Source organism: Ixodes scapularis, unplaced genomic scaffold (assembly GCF_016920785.2).
Source record: "Ixodes scapularis isolate PalLabHiFi unplaced genomic scaffold, ASM1692078v2 PGA_scaffold2__306_contigs__length_199485367, whole genome shotgun sequence".
NCBI lineage: Eukaryota > Metazoa > Arthropoda > Arachnida > Ixodida > Ixodidae > Ixodes > Ixodes scapularis.
The window spans coordinates 163,270,562-163,296,127 of NW_024609857.1; the positions used below are offsets into that span (position 1 = coordinate 163,270,562).

Sequence of the window (25,566 nt, forward strand, 5' to 3'; positions counted from 1 at the left end):
GGTCAACACGTTTGCAGTCTCAGCAGTCAGGCTCAGTTGTTGATAGGCCTGAGTGAGATCGAGAGTTGAAAACACTGATCCGCCCTGGAAATTCGCTAGTATCTCGGACATCGTAGGCATTGAGTACACCGCTGTCTTTGCTTCTTTATTGACCGTGCTACGGTAATCTCCACACAATCTGATAGTGCCATCTTTCTTCCGTACGACTACGACTGGCGTGGCCCACTCCGAGTGTTGAGTTGGTTCGAGGATGCCCTGATTTTGGAACATCTGAATTTCAGCCTCCACTGCTGTCCGCATCGCGAACGGCACCGGTCGTGCCTTGAGAAAATGTGGCTTGGCATCTTCTTTCAACTCCTGGTGCACAGGTGGGCCATTGTGTCCGGTGATCTTGCAGTCGAAAACTTTGTCGTGTGTGCTTAGAACTCATGCAACGTTGTCGTTGGCACCCACGTTGTGTATTCCGCTCACTCGGATTCTTAGTGCGTTGAACCAGTTCCTTCCTAGCAGGTTGCAGCCCCTTCCTCGCGTCACTAACAGAGGTAGTATGTAGTCCTTGGATTTGTGTCGTACCTGGACATCGGCTGTGCCGAGCACTTCCACTCCTTCACCTGACCAGGTGTGTAGGGTCACATCTTCTTGGTCTAGCCTCGGAGGGTGTTTTGGCCACATCTGACGATATGTTTCCTCGCTGATGATGGTGCAGGCCGCTCCCGAGTCCACCTCAAAATTCATGACTCGATTTTCAATTTTGAGCTTGATCATGAACTTGGGTGATGTACTTGATGCTCGCACAGCATTAAGCTCGTATATATCTGCCGAAGTTCCAGGGGAATCATCCTCGGTTTCAGATGCATGATCTTCTTTTTCGATAATATGTGTGGAGTGCGGGTATTTTTTGAGTCCTGTCCTCGCGAAGCAAGCCTTTTCAATGTGGCCCGTTTTGTGAGAGAAGTTACATCGCGCGTTACGGAATCTGCAGGAAGCAGCTGAATGCTGTTCCTGGCACCTGTAACATCTGGTCGATTCGGATATTCTCCTGTTCTTAATGTCTCTTTTTTTAAGTGTTGTCTTCTCTTTCTGGATTTCGTGAATTTCGGACTACTCTGCTTTCAAATCCATTTGATGCTTTGCGGCGCTCTCTGTCCGCAGTGCCATACCGTGCGCCTTCTGAAAGGTCAGGCTTACTTCTGCAAACAGTCGCTGTTGTAAATGTTCGTCGCGCAGGCCGCACACAAAACGATCCCTCAACATTACCTCGAGAGGCACCAGCGTTGGGTTCAGCTCTGGCTCTCGAGCAGGAGATTGTGCTTCGCCTGCGGAACCTGCGTTGCTGGAGCTAGCTGTGACCGCCGCTGCGGTTGCCGTCAGAACTCCGAAATTACAGTCGGCAGAAAGCTTCTTTAAAGCTGCGACATAGCTCGATATCGACTCGCCCACCTGCTGGTCTCTTCGCTGAAACCTCGTCCTGCTGAAAAGCTCCGACGGCCGCGGGTCGTAGTGTTTCTTTAATGTCGCCATGAGCTCGTCGAAACTGACCTCACCAGGAGTCTTTGGTGCCACGAGCGCTCGTGCAACTTCGTAGGTTTTTGCTCCGCAAAGGGTCAGCAGTAAAGCCCTCTTCTTTGTAGGCTCCAGCACTCTGTTTGCTTCGCAGTAGAATCCAAGTCGCTCTGCCCAAGACGGCCACGCTGTTCCATCGAATTCTTCCAGCTTGCCGTGGGTAGCCATCGTTCACTCGCCCTTGTGGTGTCCGTTCTCCGACCTCGTCGCCAAAAGTGTGATGTATCGCGAGTAAGACCCAGTTGCAGCCGTTAGTGGCTCGACTCGTTCGTTTTAATCATGGCTCCCGACTGACCGAGACTCGTGCTCTTTCAAACTGCGCGCTCCTAGCACGCGGGGACCGCGCGCTTCCCAACATGTCCCGCCATCTGCTATAGCATAAGCAGATACATCACAACTATATGTATATTTGTAATCATTAAAAAGTTAATTAACAAATTGTACATAATTAGCCGACTGATAGTTGTGACTCTCTTCCTATGCTATGTCCCCCTGGCCGTATAACTCACCCGCACGAACCGCATAAGCGCAGCTTTTACGCCTTTTTTTAAACAATTGTGAAATAATAAACAAAAACACCCTGTATAATCATACAAGATATACAAGAACATATACGAACCATATAAGGACTATGTAAGATATATAAGAACATCAAGAACCATATAAGGAACTTGTGAGAAGTTTCTTATGAGTTTCTTATAGTTTATATGGTTCTTATATATCTTATATTGTGCTTTTATATCTTATACATCTTATTTAGTTCTTATAAGGTTCTTATACATCTTGTATTATTCATATGTGTTTATTGGGCACAACAAATTTCTCATACAAATGGCTTTTTCACTAGGGTTGGTCAAAAATATTAGATCACCACCACCCCGTCTAACTCGGTGAAACCGAAAAAAGAATTAAGCACATACTAAGAAGAAAAGGGCTGAGATAAGTTCTGTGTAGCGTGAAACGTTCTCGTGGATCTTTTTTAACTCCCTCTAACGTCGTCGCAGCAGTGGCGCTGAAGTTGTTCCAAACAAGTGATGGTAAGTCTAGTTTTGGGAAAATAAGGCTTCCAAACAGGACATAAAAACAAGATGGGTGTAACTTACCTTTGTACCCCTACATGAGCACCAGAGTGAATAAAACGAATGTCATTTCTTGCAAATCGCACTCATTACTTGGTTATACTTAATTTCGATCGTTGTTCATTTACAGCCAGGTACTGACTAAGTATTAGTGCGTAGTTCTTGATGTCTATCTTGATTTTCGAGAATTTCGTCGTTGCTATAGCACGAGCGCCCCCCCCCCCCCCCCCCCCTGCAGAAAAGCGCCGTTGCCCTGTTCGCACAAACAGTGTCGGACAGTGTGCATGAATGCATGTGCGCCAGGCTTGTACAAGATACTCACTAAAAGTATTTAAGTTAAGTTACTGAGTACCACGAAAAGTAATACTGAGTAGAGTACTAAATACTCAAATTTGTAAATTGAGTAAAGTACAAAATACTCCAAAAAAGTTACTTTTAAGATACTCTAAAGTTACAATTTTCTCTGCAATTTATTGTCAAGCACAACCGAAGTCAGAAAAAAATCGCGTTTTTTGTTTTTACGCTGTAAGGACGTAAGAACGGCTTTGTTGTTGTTTCTTTTGTTTTTTTTTTGGGGGGGGGGGGGGGGGTGGGGGGGCTGCTGAGTGTAGGTGCACTTGAGCCCGAACGGGAGTCCTGGCCCCGGAGCATCGAGTTGCACTTGCTACGCTCGCTCGAGTTACGGTAATCCAAATGTTTGCCTCAGTGGAAGCGTTCATTGGAGACGCGGCGCTCGGCTCGCGGGGTCACCTATCGTCTTGATTATCGTCTTCGTCCGAGCCAATGGTCTTGATTATATCCGCCTCGTGTGATGTGCTATTGAACTCGGCTTGGGGAATACCTGCGCCATCAGATTGCGCCAACCAATCAATTGTGGGGCGGACCGTCCCTGAAAAAAAGGTGGGTCTACAAACCTTTCCATCGCTTATCACCAGGGTGAAAAATGCAGGGTCACTGAGCTGTGGACGCATGCGCAGCGTCTTTCATACCGCAGAGCAGAGCAACAGCGCATGCTCAGAAGGCACTCCACAGCACAGAAGACAAAGATGGCAGCGCGCAGGCGATTGTTGCAAATGTTCGTTAACGTAAGGTCCTAATAACCAGGGTGTTATTAAAAATGATGTTAAAGTTTTAGTGACTGTTGTATGCTATGCAATAAACACAAAAGTTCTTAATTTTTTATACTGAATACCTGGATTAACTTATATTTTTCCTTTTACATATTCAATCTCGTGTTTGTAAAACGAGAAATAGCTAATTAATCAGTTGTAACGCGCCCGCGGAGAGGTACAGAACAGGCTCACTCAAATAATCATAATAAATAAAATACAACTATTTTTCCCCTGTGGGGACAACCGTAGGGACATTTGCACACCCTGGTAGGGTCAAACAGGGACTTTTTGGCGCGGACGTGGGAACTTTCCGGTTCAGCCATCTGACAACACTGCCGTGGTGGGCGCCGGCGGTCATTCGTGCTACCGAAGACAATGCTGCGTACGCCGCGAGCGATGGGCCGCTGGATCGGAGCCATGTAGTCGCGTCTTACGAGTCTTGTGTGCGAAGAGAGCCTCGTGAAACGAACAAGCGGTGTGTGCTACTGCGTGCGGATGCAAAGGCATTTCTGAAGCTGGAAGGTTTTCTTTTATAAGCTGTCACTTCCTAACATAGAAAGATAAACTCCGGTTTACTGTCGACTCTCACCAAAAACTTGTAGAGCCCACCTTCTCTCCGACACAAGTGCCCTCCCTCTGGCTTGTAGCCTTGTACACATATTATGCTTTCACCCGCATGCCCTTCTGCTTCGGAATCTCTGTTGCTCTTGCGCTTGACCACAAACAAATTGTAAAAAATGTGCTTTGACGTTTTTCCCAGTTAGACGAAACAACACGCGTCCGCTCGGCTTGAGGCTGCGACACCTGCTTCTTCGTGTCACCTCTTTCAGCAGAAGCACGAAAGTGCACTGTATTACCTGGCACGAAATGTATCTGCAATGGCAGGGCGACTAGCCAACATAATTGGAGTTCGATATTTTCCAAGCTTCCCGCTTTTAAAGAAATTAAAAAATAGAAAGTAACTTAAAAGTAACTTTAAAATGAGTACAAGTTACATGAAAAAAAGTATTTAAGTTAGAGTACTAAATACTGACGTTCGAAAGTATTTGCAAGATACCAAGTTACGCACAAAAGTATTTAAGAATCAGTAACTTGAGTAGAGTATTGGAGTTACGTACAAGTCTGACGAAAACATATTAGCACCGTTTTCATGCACGTGAATGTGAAATAAAAACACAGTAACTGATCGATATTTTTATCGGCGTGACTGAGATATGATTCAAGCTATCTAGTACGGACTAAATATTCGTGATATGTGGTCTTATGATCAAAGAGCAGAGAGAAATTTCACTCACTATTTCCATAAATATATGCGTTACCGGAAGCCAATTTCAGACTGGTTTCTGTCTGCTTCAATTTCAGACCGCACATTAGCGCCAGTTGAACCTCTAACGTATATTATAATACCTCTATTATATTAGTGACATAATCAGCGGCACCCTAGAATTTTTCCTGAACATGTAGATTAATTTTGGTCACAACTCAACAGATGGCACACACTGTCATGAAAACCTCTAAAGAGCCTACTATTATGTTTATGGTAGATTTTAACAAAATTGGGCAACTTTTACTGGAATCTGAAGTTTTGGCTTTGCTCAGACCTTAGGTGGAATAATGCATAGTTGCATATTTCTCTACTATTTACTTTTCTTTTTTCATTGGCACATGAGAGTGAAGTTGTCCTACGTGCTGAATCCTTCTTCTCTTTTTATTTCTTTGTCTTTGTTGTGTTTTAAGAAGATGAAAAAGAGAGTAAGTCGTGAGGCAGCGCTGTGTCTGCGTTCCTTCTACTTGTCCTTGTGTTCGTTTGCGCTGTTTTATTTATATATTTACGGAAGGTGCTAATTTTATATGCAGTAATAATCTCTCTTGTTTGAAGCAGCATTTTCTGTCATATGGTAAAATGCATGTTAAAATTACCTATTTTTGTGACTAAAAAGGACGCAATTTGGCTGATTTTTTAAACATATTGTCAGAAATTTTAAACGCGAAATGTTTAAAAAAAGGGCTACGATAGGAAAACGAGCATATCTTGAACCTTGTCTGCCAGAAGTTCGAATACACTGTGTTGACACCTAACGTTGGTGCATTTGTACTGCGAAAGGGCCTATGCCAATTTTCGCTATTTTTTTTATTCATGCAAGTACTACAACAATCCTGGAGTAATACCCTTTATGAATTTCGGCACATATATGAAACCTATGTCCATCATTAACTGGTACAACTTCCAGGCGTAAAAACCCAGCTGTTGTCGTGGAAATTGATCGTGGATTTCCCCCTATGAAGCCTATCTTGAAAGGTATGTAGCTAAGAAGCTAAAAGGAAAATGGAAAAAAGGGCCTCAAAATGCAAAGCATACTCTTTATCTACATATCCTAAAAATTTGAAACTTATCTATCTCACCCTAAACTCTGCTTATTTGTATAAGTAAACCAGGTACGGCCGAAAATATTACATTCCACCTGTTCCAACCGAGCTTAAGTTCTAATTTATTCCAATTTACTTTATATCAAAACGAAGACAAATTTCGCTTCTATAAATTCGTATATAATAAATATTTTCAGGAAGCAAGCAATCGTTAAAGGGCGATTCAAACACCAGCTAATATCGTCACTTTTCATGGCCGCCGTGGGGCCTCCCGCTTTAGTTTATATGTGCGGCGCGCAAGCGCAACTTCGGAACAAAACATCGTCAACATTACCGGAAGACACCTGACATCTATTTAAACTGTTTAACTGAACTTGCAAATCGTCTTCATCGACACTTTAAAACGAATTGTTATGTTTTAACGTTTTAGTTTCAATCCTTAACTCAAAAGAGAAAACACGTGCTGGGGCACCGGACGCGATGACTCCAAGCTTCCACCTTGCATACTTTTTGCAGCATACCATGAAACTTGTCATTCAAAAGTGATGATAAGTGCTGCCACGGCACGCAATGGACACGAGCGAGCATCCAAATATTCTTACACGGGTTCACTGTTGACGAGCACATATGTCTGAGTGACGCAACACGTGCGTCAAATGCTCCGATGCTTGAACTGCGTTCGGCTGACACGCTTGGTCACCACGGATGCATTTTATCCCCGTTCATCCCCGCCCAAAATTTATTTCGTGGTCATTTTAATGTCACCCCGACAGGCTTTAAAGAGAGAGACATATTCATGAGACACCCGACGCACTAACAGCTGAGACACCAGTCGACCATTGGGGCTGACCAACTTCCTGCTGTATAAACATGCACACAACGCCATTACAATTACTGCTGGAGATTGCACGGTTCGAAACATTTGTTTATATTAGAAAGTTTTAGTAGACCGTTTTCGCTTTCCCGCTCCGCTCTATGGAAAGCGGAGTCGCCATCGCGCATGCGCGACCCGCTCTGGGGTTTGAGCGTGTAGCGTCAGCTCCGCTATCGTCACCATTTTAAGAAGTACGTTCCACTCTCAGTAAAGGTTCAGTAGATGGTGCTTTTCTGGAAAGGTGGGTGCTCGCTATTTGAAATCATGCTTGGGAGCGCGCTTGACCCTTATGAACCTCGCTGCACTAAGAAGCTGCGCAGACTTTGGTTGAAAAGGCGTCCCCCAGAAAACGTTTCACGGTGGTCAAGAACCTCTGGCTGCTTCGACAAATCGCTGGCCGCAATCCTTTCACGGCCCCTGAACGGTGGGAACAGGTGCTGCCTTGTCTAAGCCAGCGGGCTCGATTTTTCTATGCGAGATGACGACGACGACGTTGAGAGGATGACACTCCCGGGCGACGGCGGTGTCTCAATCTGAGCCCTGGATCGCTAGGTTGGACATTTGAGAAAAGGTACATGGAAGTGACGTAATGCAAAGGAGGAGCGTATCCTAGCAACACTCACGTGGCGGCTCATCCCACTTTGACGCCGCTACGTCATCGCAAACTTGACACCTGTCACCCGTTTGAGCGACGTCCGGAGCCAACCACCGACGAGCGGAAGTAGCTACGCATTCCCTGAGGCGTCCCTACGCGCGGGATACGGGGTAGGATTTACTACGACGCGGGGAGCAGTTCCTGCGTTTAGCGAAGAAACGGCAACCAATCCTGTGCGTCGCTGGCCGTCGCATCTGTTCTAGTACAGGTAAAAGTATTGAAAAACAATCAAAACCTTTTGGGCGTTGTTAAAACAAACCGCTTTTTTGTACCCTTTTGCAATACATTTAAGAATTAATTGGAGAGAAAGTTGTTCCAATATTAGGGAGTTTTAGTAGACCGTGTTTCCCGCTCCGCTAGCCCTCCGCTTCGAAGAAACCGCCACTGCGCCTGCGCGCCGATGGCCTTGGCTGTAGAGTTCCGGGTAGCGGAGGGGCTGAGCGGAGCGGGAAACACGGTCTACTAAAACTCGCTATTATGCGGGATGTGCGCTACGCGCCTTCTTCAAACCAAAATGTCGAACCACGAGGAGCCGGGTGTGCCGGGGGCAGCGGAGGGGTCGGCGGAACCAACGGGGAGCGCGCGAGTGACGGCTGCTTTAGTCAGAAACAATTTTTTTATCTTTCGAGAACTTGCTATTGCTGCGCTCAAATAAGAATGTTTGGCGCAACATCTGTGATAATTATTTCAAAGTGGTCCAGTGTTTATATGGTGGTATGCTAGTCAGAGAATATATATATTTTTTTTCCTTTCGAAATTTAACTATTGTGCTCAAATAAGACCAGAGTGTTCAACAAGATATCTGTGATATATACTTAAGATTGCCGAATTGCTTACATGGTTCCAGTCGATGCTCAGTTTTACTTCCAAGAATGAAATATTACATTCCATGTTATCACACTTTTATTCATGAAGTCACAGGTTTTTCTTTAAGAAATAAAGCAATTTTCAAAACAAACTACATGTGCACTGTCTTGAGATAACACAATCACCTAACTTTGATGAAGTACCATAAAAGAGATAATAAAATGGAGCAGAAGGCAAGACGCTTTGAAGCATTTGTAAAATGAAACAATGTCCATGACAACAATATCCCTGGTTCAATCAGCAACTAAGAAAGCAATCTCTGCAAAAGCAAGCATTTCTTTCTAGAGGTAGTCTAAATTACTTCTGAGTTCTTTGCAGGGGAAATCCAGATGACCTGTTGGTCTGGCAACTAAACCTCCGAACCTTTTCTGTCACTGTCGACTGCGTCTCGTGCCTTCTGCTCATAAAAATAAAAAAAAGGCTGTATCGATTTCATCGCGATGCACTCGACACGTATCCGGAGGCAGCACGCTGGCTGTGCGACGAACTTCACAAGGTGTAGGAGCTGAAGAGAGTATGTAGCTTGTGGACGGCCATGACTGTGGAGCAGGAAGCGAAGTGTGCACTTTACGGCTTCCACGGGGAGGGCTTCACTGAGGGCAAGATTGTGACGGGGTGCTTGGTGGTCAGGACCTCAGTCGTGGTGGCGAGAGGTTCCCTGTCGCTGGCGGCGTCCGTGCTGGGCACCACCGCAGCGAGGGCGCTGAGGGGCTTCCCGACGGTGTCCCTGGTGGTCGGGACTGCCGTCGTGGCGGCGGACCCCTTGCGTGTGGCGCTCCGCACGGGCACGTCTGCGGCGGGTTCCGAACCGGGCGACAAGGCGCTGCCTCAGAGCCTTCCCCCTGTCCGAGAGGCCGACCGGAAGGCCGACCGGAGGGCCGGCAGGAGCCAGCCTCTCGGGAGCCGACGCTGACCTCTCCGAGCTCGGCTCAGAACCGTCCGAGCTCGGCTCAGACTCCAACTCTGACTCTTCAGGGTCGGAGTCTGACTCCGGTTCTGGCTCGCTCGATGCAAGGCAGATGTAGTGGAGCACTGCACATGCCGAAATAATGGCGGTGGCTGTTGAAGGGTGGTAATACAGAGCCCGGTGCCTTTGCAGACACCGGAATCTGTTTTTCAACAGCCCGATGCAGCGCTCCACAACAGACCTGATCGAGGAATGCGCCTTATTAAACCGGCCGCAAGCGGTGGAGGTCGCGTGGTTCTCGGGGACAGGGGTGATGAGCCAAGGCTCCAAGGGGTAGCCGCTGTCACCTGCACATGTAGAGGATGGAACATATTACATTCTTTACTTTTTAAAATAAAAGGCAAGAAAACAGCTGTGTGCAACTATGTCAATTATAATGTAACTTAAGTGTGTTAATATTTCTGCACTACAGTATCAGTTTACATTATGATTAGTTAGCACCAGCTTGCCTGCAAACTCCCTGTTATTTCATGTAACTATGTGTTTTCCTGGTGGGTTGTATGGGATGTGTGCACGATTCCTTAGGGGTGCTGTGTTGTATGCAAGTGCATTATTAGGCCCTTGCATCCGACAGATAAAAGCTCTGTTGCTTTTGGGAGTGTGGCCGTGATCTTAGGCACGGGCAGAGCAGAACACGCTGGCCTTGCCTTTGGCAAGCAAGGGGATAAGGCGCCAGTTCGACGAACCTCTTTCCTAATCCTCAGTGGAGTTGGAGATGGGGGAAAGAAAGGGGGTGGTTAGATTGGAAAGGAGTCAGGTCCTGTTGGGACACGGAGGGTCTAATAGGAGGAGCTATATAGGCAGACCGAAGAAGAAGGGTCAAGGAAAAGAATCCAGTGTGTGGGACAGAGACGACCCGACGACAGATTTGGCGAGCCCCAAGTGGCCAAGGAGGAATTGATCCCATTCCGTACAAACTGACGACCGCCAAAGCGACCAGGCGAGCCCCCAGGGATCAGCGAAAGAGCTCCAACTTCATGCGAAAACCAACCAGCAAGAGGGTACAGGCAGACAGTAACAGTGAGTGGGCCGAACCGGACAGCGACTCGCACTGCGGTCGCATTCCTTGCATAGTCTATCACTGTCGTGAGATTGGTGTAGTGTGGCTTTCGTAGCCTGCAGAGTGTGAGAGTTATGTGGACATAAACAGAGATTAATGGCCAAACTTTGGGTGTTGTCTCACTTCAAGGAGTTCCAGCAACTGTGTCTGTGTGCCTCACAACAAGCACAGTACGTGTGGTACTGTGGCTTTCAAGCAGTGGGAGCCACCGTGTGCGTAAGGAATGAATTAATATGCTCACCAAGCAGGAACCGGCCGTCGCGTGGCACCTGCCCTTGCTCGAGTTGGTTTCGGAGCCAAGAAAATTGCCACACGAAGGAGTCGTGCACCGACCCGGGATACCGTGGGTCGATGCACATTATCCGGCAGTCGGCGTCACACACCTGAAAGTGAGAGAGATATTGACATGTATCCACATGTCAATATCGACCTGAATCCACAAGTAGTAGATTGTACTTATGGTTCACAAAGCAGTCGCAATTTCAGAAGCTTTTAAGTTATTTTGTCTGACACATGCATGTCAACACACCTTCCTGGATGCATGGTACAACTAACTACCTTGAAACAAAAATAATGTTTTTTTTTTTTTTTTTTACGGAAGCTTGCACGTTTTAACAGACAAATATTATTTTTGGGAGAAGAGTCTCACGGCTCACATGCTACGTAGAGCACACGCTCGCGCAGTCGTGAGACCCCACAGCCCGCAGTCATAAAACGGCATACTTAAACGGTATCGGCAATACGTTTTTTTTTCTACAGATTTGGAGCGCGTTTTGACAACGTAACATGAGTGTACTTACCACCATCACGTTGAGGGCGTAGAAGTACTTGCGGCACCAGTACGCCGCCTTCGTGACGGTGGGGTCGTTCTTGGACGGGCCGACGATGGAGACCATGGTCCCGTCCACGCAACCGATGACGCCGGGTATCCTGCCGAGCAGCCTGAAGCCCTTCTCCGCGTCGAACCTCTCGCTCGGCGTCTCGGGGAAGTGGATCCAGCCACGCTGGACCCCGAGACGACGCACGATAGCGACGGACACGGCGCGGACCGCAACGCTGACTGTCTTTTGGTCCCGCGCTACGTGTTCGTCGCTCGCCACCATGCCTTGGAAGCTCCCCGTGCCGTAGAAGTGCAGTGCACACAACACGTGAAGCTCCACAGTCATGGCCGTCCACGAGGTACGCCCTCTCCTCACCTCCGGTTCCTCGCGAAGTTCGTCGCACAACCACCGCACCACGATCTTGGGCAGGCGGTATTGCTTCCAAAAGACCTCCTCCGCGAGCTCGAATGCATCGCGGTGTTCCCGATACAGCCCTTCTGGCGAAAAAAAAAGCTCTATTAAAGAAAAAGACGAATTGACGAGACGGCGACGCCTCGCCGCCGAACAGATGCTGCCAATGACACCTAGTTCCGAGCAAGTACCTTTTGAAACGTACTCGGTACAAAACGAAACGTCATTTTGTTGTCACGTCCGGTAGCCGACTCCGCCCAGTTTTGCCGACTCCGCCCACATTTTTCTAGGGAAATTACGTCACTTTTGTTTCCAACCAATCAGACGTGATGACGTCACTTCCGTGTACTAAAAAAAGGTACATGTACAATGTCGAACCTAGCTATCCTGGGCCTCGGTTCCTCGGAGGCGGCAGCTTCTACTTCGGCTGGACTACCTCCTTGGAGCATGATTCTTTGACCCCAGTGGACCCCAGTGAGCAATAGCACCATTACGTTCCTGGTGCTCCTTCATGCACTGATCGAACGGCGTGCAAGATCCTCATAGCTCGCTGCTCACCCGCCCAACCCGCCTCCACGAAGTTTGGACTTCTCCGAATCGGACTGCCACCCTCCCCAATACCAAAAACCCATGTCGTCGTCATCTTGCACGTATATACTCATCACATTGCCATGTTCCCTAGACGCGGCACCGCGGGCCTCGGTGGTACGGGCTGCTGCTTTCCGCGGTGCCGCGGCTCTCCAGAGACAAAAATTAAAGGTTAAAGACCAAAGACTAAAGCAGTCGGCAAACGGACAGACATTTTGTATGGTTACTTCAGGCAGCAAGACAGTGAAAATTAGCGAAAGCGAGTGCTCCATTTATATCTCTACTTTTTTTTTCCCAATGAAATGAGTCTTTTCTTCTTCGTATGCTTCGGTTTGTGATATGGTGCCTTGGTGTTTATGTACACTGCGCGACACTGTTAGCGGGAGCATTCAATATCCTGTTTTCATTTTTCACCTTAAATTCGAGGGGCTGACATTTGCCTATTGGTGTGGAATAAAGCGCTCGTTTGGGGAACTAATCTGAGCGACAAATTTTCAGCTTTTTCAATAGCTGTCAAAGAAATAAACTGCAAATAAAAGCGATTTTTTTTTTCGTGTTCGTATTAACAGTGGAGCGCAGTGTATGTATCTGCCTTGGGAGGTGACATGAAACCATTTTGCTTGACCATACACTTCTTTTAATTTCTTTTGTGTGTTTATGAAAGTGCGTTTTTCAGCTTAAGCTCCTGCCCAGTTTCTGCCTCACTTGTGCTACGGTATTTTCTTGCAATAGAAGGCGACGCAACATAGTCCACTCTTACAATGCTGAATTCAACAGTAACACTGTAATTTGGTTAGATGAAATATTCACACGCACATCTGAGAAGTAAAATGGGAGTCGTTAGTAAACGTTTTTTATTAAAATATTTCTAGATGCCTTTCAGCCCAGTTGGACAGGTATTTTGCTCAGTACAAAAGCTTGAACATGATTGACTGTGATAATTTTATGCATTCTAATATTAAACAAACAAACAAACAAAAATGCCCATGGTCTTTGTAGGTTTCGTCCAGCCATCAAATTATGCCGTCTGCGCACACCACTGCCTGGTGCTTCACGACGAGCACCCTCTTGTGGTCTTCTTCTAATTTTTTTGATGGACGGCATATGGGCATGGTGTGCGGTCAACAAAACCCCAACTGTTGTTCAGCGGTGTTCCCTTGTCCTTGACGACCTAATAAAAAAGACAAAGAAAAACACTCTTACAACATGGCAGTATTTAAACACTACCAAAACATGTGATATGGGACTTGTTACTCCTCTAAGATAAAGCGTATTTTCTTAATTCTGCTAAGGTTTGAGGCCGTCAAAGTGTGCATGCGAGGCCCGCTACGCCGGAATTCAAAACGAAACTTCTGAAAAATGTTCTAATCTACCACTATTGCTTAGAAGTCCAGGGTTGTGTTTGCTAAATTTTGCATTGTTTATGCCTGTCTGGTTTTCACCAGACAAAAAATTGACGTGGAATATTCTTTCGACCGTTATTGGTAACTTTTTTCAAAACACCACCGGGTAACAGATTCGGCCGCCATATTTTGGGCATCGCTTTTAGTGCGAGACTTGTGACTAGAACCCATTTCATATTCAGTATTGACGCAGCCTTCGTGTCTAATACATTTAGACTCGCATCCGCGACAAACAATGACGTAGCTCTCTTGCTCCCTAGACACTTGGCCAAAATAAGGCGGCCTCGAAGACTAGCGGCACCATGGGTTGCACTTTTAAAAAGGCTGCATTCAAGTTTCTACTATTTTCTAAATCTACCAAGGAAATCCAATATAAACATTTCTTGAGGAAAGTTAAACAATTCAAAAGTTGCGAGCGAGTGTGAATAAATAAAGCTGAGAGGGAATGGTTTCTTTGGTGCAGCTTGCGAGCGCTATGCTCGTGGTCAGCTTTAAGTGACATTTTTGACAGGAGGGCGCATGCACAGATATAATCGGCGTTCAAGCACGCGCACCCGTACATCTGACTGCATAGCCATAGGACGTCCACAAAAACGCGACGACTTTACCGACGCCGTGCTGGTTGCAAAGTGATACTCGTTCACTTCGTTTGATTATGCTGCTTTGTGTCGCATAGAACTCAAATCGAATGGTTTACTTTTTACGCGCGGGGCGTACGCTTTACTTCTTGATTCGACCTCTTTCAAGCTGAGGTCACGGTCAAAAACATCGACGCGTATTGAGTGAGTGCAGCCATCTTGAGATCTAAGCGATCACGCTAAGGACGCTGAGGGCAGTCCGCTCTACAACTTGTGAAGCGGAGCGCACGCTCACTCCGCTAACTATACGCTCCAACTCAGAGCGGGCCACGCATGCGCGGTGGGGATGATGCTTCTCGCAGAGCGTAAAGTAGAGCAAAGAGGGCTCATAAAAGTGGCCTACTAATACTCACAGATTACGAACGCGCTCGTCGTGACTTGTCCTGACACTGCCCATGTACACCTTTGGCGTATAGAAAAAAAGTAACTTCTCACCAAACAGAGCAGCTGTGCTGGAAACAATGGAAATGCGAAATTTACACAAACCATGCAGGGTCTCACCTGTGAGCACAGCTCCAGTTTCGCCAGGGTCAACCACCTATATTTGTTCATGTCAGCGAGCAGGTGGCCGAACCTCTCGTTGATGTGACCCACATGAGGTTCACAAAACTGAAGAGCACCGACAAGTTCCGTCCGAGCGCTCATCCAAGTACGAACAGACGGTTGGGATAGGCCAGTCGAGGAAGAACCATGCAAAGCGTCTCGCCAGATTGGCAACACCGTGCGCCGATCTGTCGGGTGCTGCATGCGGGAGGCCCACATGCAGAGCAGTTAGGTCCTTCTTTAAGCGGGATAGCTTCCAAATATGTTTCTTTTCTACGTTGGAAATATCCAGCAAACCGCGTTCGGAAAGGAAGCTTCGGCGCTTGATGGCACGAGGGATACGAATCATAGATTCGATGTCTCGCCAGCTTAATATCGTTAGTAGAAGTCTCCTTTCTTGAGAACAGCGGGGATTCATCGTGCAGATGCCTTGCTAGCCTTGAGCAACACTGTACTCGTCGCTACGCAAAAGGATGTACTCGCAATGCGCAAACTTCATCCTTTTCTTTTATTTTTCTACTTCGAATAGGTAAATCTGTTTCATTTTTAATTCTAGTGGAGCAGAAGCTACAAGAGCGAGTGCCGGCCTTTCAGCGTCCTTGATAAGCACGCGCGCTCGTGCAGTGCAAGTACTGTTTGGAGCAACATGCTCATGCTTATACCTTCGGCTTCACTCGCACACAAGGTGGTACGATTATATTTATATTTTATAGCTTAATATTTCTTCAGGTGTGTACTTACTCTTTTGTGTTCATTACTGTCGCCTTCGTTTTTACTACCTCTACAAACAAGCTCCCTTTCACTCTCTTGGTGTTAACGTTTAGGTTTTTTTTGTCTTACAAGTACTTCAAACGTCCACTTGTGGGGCTACGCAAGCAAAGTTTTCGAACCCGCTCCAAACGCTCTTACGCTGAAGAAAAACGCTCCACTAAAACGCGTTTTTCGACCTCCGCTTTCCATTCCGGCAAAGCAGGCCGGGCATGCGCAGTTTGGCACCCCCAGAGCGGAGCGGAAAATGAAAGCGGTCTACTAAAACTCTCTATTATGTGGGCCAACAGCGTCCCATGAAAGTTGGTCTAGCGAAACGAAGCACCGACAATCTCTACTCTCAAGCAGCATTCTTTGGTGGCGGAGGTAGGTATTCACACGAGGGAGAAATCCCGGGGATTTCTCCACGGCACGCGTATCCCGCGACGAAAACGACAGGCTGTGCGATGTGCAAAAGCCTCACGTTTTCGTCTCAGGATGCGGGCGCGCCGGGGAGAAATCCCCGGGATTTCTCCCTCGTGTGAACAATCCGTAAAAACCGGTCCCCACGCGACGCCACAAAAGAAAAACGACAAAATGGCGTTACACGCGCTTTCTGAAAACAGTCAAGCAAAGGTTGGCAAAAAGAAAAAGAAATGACTGTTTGTGCCGCCGTGTTTGCCTTGCTTACGCGGATCGTCAGATTAAGTTAAGGCCAGCGCGTCGCAGCGCGGTTCCCGGAGCCGCCTCGCGTGGCTTCACCTCAACGCGGCGTCATCATTGTCGTTGCAGGGCGAGGCGTCCACGCAGCAGACACCGCCATTGAGTGACGCAAGAACCTCGGGTAGCGGCGCGGGTCCAGCGAGGACCTTGGCGCTTATCTCGGGCGCGTGTTGTCGGTGCGACAGTACCGCTCACGACGCCGCTTATCGCGGGTCCTTGCGTGAAGTTCCGACGACTCGTGAGTCCGTCTAGAAGTCGCCCGTCCTCAGGCACCGCTACGGCAGCACACAGCTCTCCTCCGCCCGGGCCCTGGATCGCAGAGGGTCCAGCCCCGGCGGCACCGGTGCCTAGCATCGTCGAAGAAGAAGAGGTCCGAGCCCGTGGGCTGCTGCCGGAAGGCGCTGTTCAGCGCGCGCCCCTTGGGCCCAAGTCAGCTTGGCATCCAGAGTCGGAGACCGCAGACCGAGCTGGCGTCGCACGATTTCCATCGGAGGCCGCCGACAACGAGGCGCCATGACGGCCGACTGCGGAGACCACAGAGGCGGAGCTGGCCAGGAGCCGCGCGTCAGCGAGGACAAGAGTGCAGTGCTGCGGTGAGCCCGGACCCTCAGTCTGGTGGCGACGCTGACGACAGCATTTCCCACCACAGGATCGAGTCTCGCGACGGGTGTAACAAGGAGCCTGCGGCTAAGAGCCCGGTCCCCGAGCCGCAGGCCGGGGAGCCGGCCGCTGGAGACTGCCACGGCGGCAGCAGGGAGATCCTGGCCAGGCGGGAGACCGACTTGCCCGGTGAGCCGTGCTGCTCGACCTGCGCCCAGGTGTTCGTGCCCTTCCTGCTGGCCGGAATGGGCTCCGTGGCCGCCAGCCTGCTGCTGGACCGCGTCAAGGACTGGCCCGTGTACTCGACCTACCGGGAGCTCTTTGTGCTCATCCCACCCTTGCTGGGCCTCAACGGGAACCTGGAGATGACGCTGGTGGCACGGCTCAGCACTCAGGTAGCCGTGCGGACCTTCGGCCGCGGGCGTCACCCGCTGCTCTTCCTCGCAGATCCTCAAGAGCGAGCGTAAAATGGCCGCACGCCGAGCGGGCCAAGTTAGTCGGGAGAGGCGCGCCGTACATCCGTGGAGGCTTCTGACGGTCTTGCTCCATCCTTTCGTGCAGGTCAACCTCGGCCAACTGGACGCTTTCCGAGACCAGTTGCGCCAGGCGGTTGCCAACATTGCGCTGCTTCAGGTGAGGTCAGAACCATATATGGCTTTGGATGAGATCTTGGACTCTGGGTGACCGTGATCTGAGATTCCTCGTCCTAGTGCCAGTCTACCGTGGTGGCGCTCACGGCCTGCTGCCTTGCCCTGGCCAAGGGCTTGACCCGAGATCCCGCTCGGGTGACGCCGCTTTACGCCTCCATGTTGTGCGCTTGTGGTCTGGCTGCCGCCAACGTGGCTAGCCTGCTTTTAGGTACGTTGGTTTGTATGTTAATTCTAGCTGCATTTAAGAAATTTCACATTCTGCTGTTAATAGACCCTCCCGAAAGTCGCCTTAAGGGCAATGTCTTTGGCTACTGGGCTGGGGAGCGAGTTCTCAGTATGCGCACTAACGCCGTAATCACACTGGCGGTTGAACCGCGTTCGCAAAGCGGTTGCGAACCCGATTTGCTTAAAGGTACAGTATGCTTCTACGCGCGTTTCGGGATGAAAACGAACGAATCAATTTCGCGGTTGCGATTGGAACGCCAGTGTGAATGCACCTTAATTCTTTTCTGCGAATTATTGACGCCGCGCCTGTGTCTAGAGCCCAATTACTCGGCATTTTTCGCCAGAGCGATAAGGTAAAGAAATGTGTTTAACCTGCCTACTGTATACATAAGCGAGTAAAAGTACTATATATCTAGTATAAAGTAACTTAATATAAAAAGAGCTCGTGGCTGTCAATACTAAATACAGCATGTCCCCGAAAAAAAAAGTTTGCAGGGTTTTTTTCGTCCCAAAAATAATCTACGCATCGTCGTACGCTCATGCTTCGCCCAAAGCACGAACCGACATTTTATTCAAAAGTTTAAAATGATTTTCTGAACATTTCAGTGAGAAAATGGTGGCCGACGGGGTTCTCGAATACATGGAGCTCTATGGGCGCCAGAAACCGAAAACGGGTAAAAATGGGCTCTATTTTCCTGTTGAAATTTTCAGAAAGTCACTTATTACTTCTGAATAAAATAGCGGTTCGTGCTGAAACTTCGGAATCTGGTTCGGATTCCTAGCGCTACCTAGCGAACAATGAGCGTTCATTGATGCGTAGCTTACTTTTACGGTTAAAAATAAGAAAGCTGTAAATGTTTTTTTTTTTTTTGGGTGGAAAGGGGGGAGGGGGGGGGACACCCTTTCACTGGCAGCCATGGTCAAGTCCATAGCTACTGAACGTGAGCATAGGATGAGCATCCACGGCACTTCCGCAATCTGCATTTTACACCACCGATGTAAGATCCGGGGAAAGTGGGGGGCTTGTTCTGAACCTGCGCTCTGAAAGCCGCCATTAAATATGGAGCCGCGTGAATGCCCCGTGTAGAAACACGATTGATAGAAATGCTGTCGAGAACCTGAATACTTCCTGCCTTGTGCTTTCTGACTGCGTTCGTACTTAGAGGTTCCTTAAGGTATTAATATGATATAGTATGACTTAAAATAAAGGCTAGTAAATGTGTAATTCCACCCAACGTTTCGTCAAGAAAGTGCGCACTACATCTTATGTCGCGCGCATGTCGTTTTACGGTTTGAGTCTCGAAGCGCGTGCATTTTTTGCGTCGAGATGTCCTTGAGACCTTGTCATTCACTGAACTGCCTTGACAGATACGACAGTGCTTTGCTTTCTGAGTCAGTTATCTGTAATGAGGTAGGCGACACGTCGTAAACATTAAGAAATTCCAATACACAATTCCGAAACGATGTGTCGTCCACGCCGCCTGCTTGAATATGATAATTTGATGCATGACACGTGAATGATCACACCAGAATAGGATACGAAGTTAAACATTTTGTGAATCAGGACGCCATGAAGGCGGAAGGAAAGCAAAACAAAACATGTGATTAAGTTTTTGTTTTTGTTTTTGTGTGTGTGTGTGTGTGTGTGTTTTGAGCTCACAAAGGCTCAAACGAATCATCGCCCTCGTCGGCTTCGAACGTATACATCCGGAAAGCCCCACAATTCCCTTTGCCGTGAAAGTGCAATCTGGGATAGTTGCGAGGTCTCCTGGGATTTTCCAGAGAAGTCAAGTGGAATTGAAGGAAGCCTTTTAAAGTGTTGCGTCTACCTGACCATCTCATAACGCGACAATTACAAAGTTAATGGAAAAGAAAAGAGAAAGTAAGATCGAGGTACACCTAAGCATTCCTTATGAGCTGTGAATCCGAAAGCATGCAAGCCACTCGTCCGCTCCCTTTTCCGTCTGCTGCGTACTTTTTTGTTGCCGGTCAGCGCGTGTGCTCCCCTGGGCATGGTGACCTTGGACGCTCCGTGTTAACGCCGCGCTGATGGACACGCAGCGCCGTGGGGTGAGCGGTCGCGGAAACTGACGAGCGCAGCTGCCAATGGGAGGGGAGCCCCGTCGACGCGCGACAGCCAATAGAACCGAAGGAAACTAGGTGCCGTTTTCGCGCTTCAAACGGATGACGTCAGCTCGCTCCATGAGACAGTGAATGCTTTCGCATTAAAAAAATGGCAGTAGGCTATCTTAACCGCATTCAAGTCAAAGATTTTAGTCGTTACATCCGTTTTCTTTTCTTAAGATTCAGTCTCGTAAATCATGGCTTCAGCAGATTGAGTGACTATTTTAATTTTTTTTTTCCATACCTTACCAGGGCCCCGAGATTGCATATTCCACTCTAATTATCTCCAACAAATACCTGAAGAAAGAAAAAGATACGCAGAAAATGATGCGAAATATTCAATATCATGATGTCATGCGGCAGAAAAAAAAAAGCATTTCAATTTTATTTATATAGTAGTTTGCACGTTTCAGTCCCACAGGAATTTTAGGAGATGCAATGTCTGCTGGCAGACATGTTTCGTTTGGCAATTGACAATGGTAGAAAAATCTTAAGTTTAGTATGACGCCCGTATCTAGGATGTCCATAGCAGACTATACAATGTCAGTAGACCTAGGACGTTTGTAGGCCAATTTTCTATAGGGGACTCCTGGGCCGACGTTAGGATGTTAGCATCATAGGCCGATGCTAGTCAAACCTTGTGGTCGTTCTAGGCAGATATTACAATAGAGCGTAGCTGGGTGTAAGAACATTTTTTGTAAGGGAATTAATTACCGAAATATGACAGTATCTAGTTATTTGATTTCCCTCAGCCGACAGAGGCGCGAGTGCAAGTTATCATAAAATGCAACATTCGATGTACAATGCTCCGATAGCTAAAACGTTACAAGTCAACAAAATGTATGAGATGTTCGGTGATGACTGTCATAAACAAAATTAGATATTTTATAGAAGCGGTTTAACTCTCCAAGTGTGCTTTGAGTAGGATCGAACATAAACACATATCTGTGATGTTGTAATATATTGAGTCTTTATACTGCTAATTAATGCGACATAAAATGCATAAGAGCTGTGAAAGGAGTTCCCGTTGCAGACGTAAATGACACTGCGAGTTGATAATTCTTCCCGTAAAAATAAAAACTCGTATTTTTTCCCAACAATATGCGAAGAAATGAAAGTGATAGCTGTAGCAGGGTCGCGCAATGCGGGCGGAATGCTGCCGTCACGTCCTGAAGACGGAGCTGCGACGTGGTTAATTCTCGTAACCGTCATGGCTGGCGTCGCGGATGCCAGTGACGACCGTAATCTGTGAAGTAAGTTGGTAAGCGCGCAGGAAGTTTCTAAAACCGTTCAACATTACGCGTAGCAACTGGATATTGCCAAAGTGGGATTTCGCATAACGCGAGGAATGTTTGGAAACAACTGTTTGTTTGAAGCAGGTGACAGGAAGATTCTCCCTTCGGGGCGTCTTTAATGGCGGGACACCGGGGATCCCCTCTCTTCTCCCTTCGAGCTGCGCGGCCGACAAAAATATCCGCCTTCCCCCTCCTCACACCAAGGAGAGGAGTGAAGAATTCCTCCTTCCCTCTCCCAGCACCAAAAGGGGAGAAAAGAAGGGTTTTCTTCCATAGCGGCGACAAAAGCCCACCAGTTCGACATCTCTACAAAGTGTCGCCGTTGAAGCTATCGCTTCAAAATGTTAGCCTGGCATCCTAAGAGCACTTCATTTTCAAACCTTCTCCAAAACAAAGTTTGTCTCGGTCATACGCCAGGTACAGGGAGTCGACGCAGAATTCAGCTTTTCTTTTGTCTGTTGCTGGAGAGGAGGGTCATACCCTACAGATCAGTAGCGCGTACCAGCTTTGGAGCACGTGACTGCTTTCTTTTATGCTTACCTGTCGGCAACGGACGCGCATGTGTATTGCAACGCCAGCGGTTGATTGGTCCAGCAAGCGTGTGGCATTCGCTGAACTGTCAGGTAGTGAGTAGGCTTGTATGCGCAAACACCGAGGACGAACACGAAGGAGTGGACAAAGACAAGCGCTCTTTCGTACTCGTCCTCTGCGTTTGCGCGTTCAAGTCTACTCAATACCATGAACAAACTAGCCTAACAACAAGCCTTGCTCAACTGTCAGCTTTGAAAATTGCCAGATTTTTTTTTTTTTTTTTCCAGAGCTCGTTTTCTTATTTGCCCCGCCTAGCGTTCGGGGGTCTGCCCTGCTATTTGCTATTCTGAATCGCCAACGTTCAATATAAGGTTTCAAGAAAGGGTGAGATTTTCTGAAACGTTTAGAGGTGTCGTGGTCGAAACTCGGTTAACGCCGACGCGTAGCGAAGAAAAACAACGAATATCGATGCCCCTTATTTGTAAATTCTGTTCGTTCTTCAGTCGTAGAATAAAACAAAGTATATTACATACCCGACTTCACGACGCTGTAAGATCATCGAGGACGCTTGCTCTACAACGTGGGTTTCAGCAAAGAACTTTGGGCACCGGATTTATGCCTCTGCGACAGCCTTCATATTGGAGTCCAAGGACTGTCAGCGGAGTACAGGAAGCCAACAGAAATACAGTGAACTGTGATGTGTCGCACTTGTCGTAAGAGCGAAAATTTTTAACAAAGACCACTCCAGTATGCACACGTGAGCAACGTGAATGCGAGCAAACATGGATTACGGATTAGTGTTTTAAATAACAAATTCGGGAAGCCGAGATTTAAACTATTACTTTTCTTTTGTCTGGTGAGCACATACGTATACTGTCTGTTCCCATCGATACATTGAACGCATAAAATTGAATACATAAATTAAGCAAAGCACGTTGCTGCAGCTTTACAATCATTCTTTTTTAGTCGCACATCAGTGCCTCTTCTAACTCTTGAGAAGGTTGAGGAGACAGTTCGGTCACGTGGTCGGCATAATCTATTTCTCCTCCAGAAACAACTGCGAGCGATGACAATCACAAGCAGAAAATTAAAATTTTTGATGGAACAATAAAGTAATAACTTTTGATATCCGTGTCCAGTCGTTGGATTGGATTGAATTGGAGTCTGCGGCTCTCTCCTTTGCATAGGATGATCAACAGTAATGTATACTGGATCTAGCCTAGTCAGTCGCGCCTCCCGCGACTTCCGCTTCCGCTTGGTGTTCCGGTGGTCGGTTGCACTCCCTCCGCCGATGTGTCCCTCTCCACCAGACTTCCAGCCGCCTTTTCGTCACGTCTACCGCCGATCGAACGTTCATTTGTTCTTCCTCTCCCTGCTCTGCACCGATTCGGAAACTCAGTGCTACTGGTAGCACCGTCGTACTAGGGACCGGTACAATGTGCCGGCACTGCAGCACCAGGTGCTCCGTCGTCTCGTTGGCCTGCCCGCTGAGTGTGCACGTCCTCTCCTGTCTTTCCGTGAACCTGGCTCTCCACGCCCGGGTCTGTAATGTACCCATGCGGGCCTCTGCGAGGAGTTCACTGCCTGTCGAGTTGTCGTACCAAGCCCCTTTCTTTATGGCCTCCTCTGCGAAGTACATCGGGAGGGACGGCTTCGCCGCCGCTCCCGCTCTCCATCTCTCCGTCTCCACTAATCGGATGCCCTCTCTGATTGCCGCTGGGCCAACCCTGTTCTCACCCGCTGACTCCAGCCAGATCGGTTCGAACCTATAGCGTTGCCGTAGCTTTCGGAGGCGGTCCATCCATTTGGTGCCTCTTTACTGGTATATCATATAGCGCAGGGTGCAGTGGGCCCAATTCGCTTCCGGGAGCCTGTGCACTCTCCTCTCGTACAGTGCCTTTGCGCTGGCTTCTCTGGCTCCGAAGGACGACCAGCCTAGGTCCCCCTGGACACTATCGTTGATTGCTGTTCTCAGGACTGCCAAAGCCATTCTTCCCGCATCCCTCTGTCTTCTCGCCGGGAATTCCCTTGTTTGCGATGAGAGGACGAGTACGCCATTTGCATTCCAATATAATTAAATAAAACCCGTTTAAAAACATCAGCGCCAACGCCTGTACGCCATTCATTAATCATACACTCTGAGCATGCATGCATGGGACATGATGTCCGCGTCAGCGTTCGGTAAAGACTCGGATTTTCTCACGCGCTACCTGTCCAAGCAATGGCGACAAACAATGGCTTTATGAATTTTTTAAAAGGGTCTCACTACTCGAAACCACTCCTTAAAGTGAACACGTTATGGACCAAAAGTCTTGCTATATAAAGCCTGGAGTCTCGCTATTTGAAGTCTATAAACTTACTTCTAGACGCTTCAGTCTATACCATTTGGATAAACAACACGATCGAAACTGTAAACCTGACAAGGCTTTTTTTTCTCTGCCGATGAAACACGATATAGTGTAATCCCCTGACCCGCCCACAGAATGGCGTCCTATGGGAGATGCTGTCGCCGATGAAGTGCTTCGCATTGCCGTTGGGGGTGCTCAGCAAAGGTTTTTCTTAGAGTTCCTGTATAGGCTCCCTACCCGCTCATTCACACTGGAAGCGGATCCGCGTTCGCAAAGCGGTTGCGGACGCGGTTGTATAAATATCCAGTACAATTACACGCGCACTTGATGTCATCGAGTGCACGTGCAATTGCACTGGATCTTTATACAACCGCTTTCGCAACCGCTTTGCGAACGCGGATCCGCTTCCAGTGTGAATGAGCGGTACGGGCGCCAGAGTTCCACGTGCCGTCGCGCCGCTATTCGCCGAGATTCAATCACGTGAGAAGCAGACACAAATGCCGTGCAGGAAAGTAGACGTTGCACTGGCCCCGGCTTACATTCCCGTGCTTCGAACGCGCGCCTCGAACGCGCGGCGCCGCTATTTGCCGAATTTAGTCACGTGAGGAGCAGACTCCATGCGCCATGCAGGAACGCCGGCGCTACGGGGATGAACGCGCAACTCTGGCTCCCATAGGGAGCCTATACAGGAACTCTAGTTTTTCTTAAAGGAGCTGTGCAACGATATTTAATTGGAATGTTTTCACTTGACACGAGCTTACTGGCACACCTGGGACTCAGGGATACTCACACGCAACGCCACTGGCCAAGAAACTCCTTTGTTGCGGTGTAATTTCAAGGACAAAAGCGATCATTTTCATTCAATCTCTCCTTTGCAAAATTTGATGACGTAACGTGGGGATCGCAGTACACCCAAGTGACGATATTTGAATGCGGTGCATAGATTGGACCCGAGCATTGCGTGGGCACTCGACTTGAGCTCGTGATAATTGCTAGCTCGAGAAACATTCGGGTAGTGACCCGTGTCCAATCGCTGCAACGACGACAACAGCCGAGCCATAACAATGTCTGGAACTCAGCGCGTGTCCTGTGCTTTGCCAACCCCAGCGCGTGGCTATGATCAACACTGGCGGCATATAATCGGCTCCAGATCACGTGGCCGCTTGTTCTGGCTGCGAGTTGAGGGTGTGAACGCTGCTCGTTTTTCTTTAATTTTTTTCTGAGACTTCTATTCCGTGGGGTGAAAAACGAACACGTGTTTCATAGGTCATTAACGTTGGGGATCCGTTTTAAGCGGTATTTGCGCAAAGTACAAAAATTGTTGCATTGCTCCTTTAAAGTCCTGGGAAAAGTGGCGCCATTCCTTGGGAGTGGA

The 25,566-nt window shown here is 48.1% G+C and overlaps 1 protein-coding gene across 1 annotated transcript in view; it reads left to right on the forward strand.

Annotated features, from left to right (window-relative positions):
- The first annotated feature begins 16,487 nt into the window (after positions 1-16,487).
- LOC121836833 (solute carrier family 41 member 1-like) overlaps positions 16,488-25,566 on the forward strand; it is a 46,131-nt gene continuing 37,052 nt past the window's right edge. Inside the window, exons 1-4 of the mRNA XM_042292094.1 lie at positions 16,488-17,011; positions 17,068-17,413; positions 17,580-17,651; positions 17,729-17,876. Coding sequence (XP_042148028.1) covers positions 16,932-17,011; positions 17,068-17,413; positions 17,580-17,651; positions 17,729-17,876 — 646 coding nt within the window. The 5' untranslated portion in view covers positions 16,488-16,931. The remainder of the gene's footprint in view (positions 17,012-17,067; positions 17,414-17,579; positions 17,652-17,728; positions 17,877-25,566) is intronic.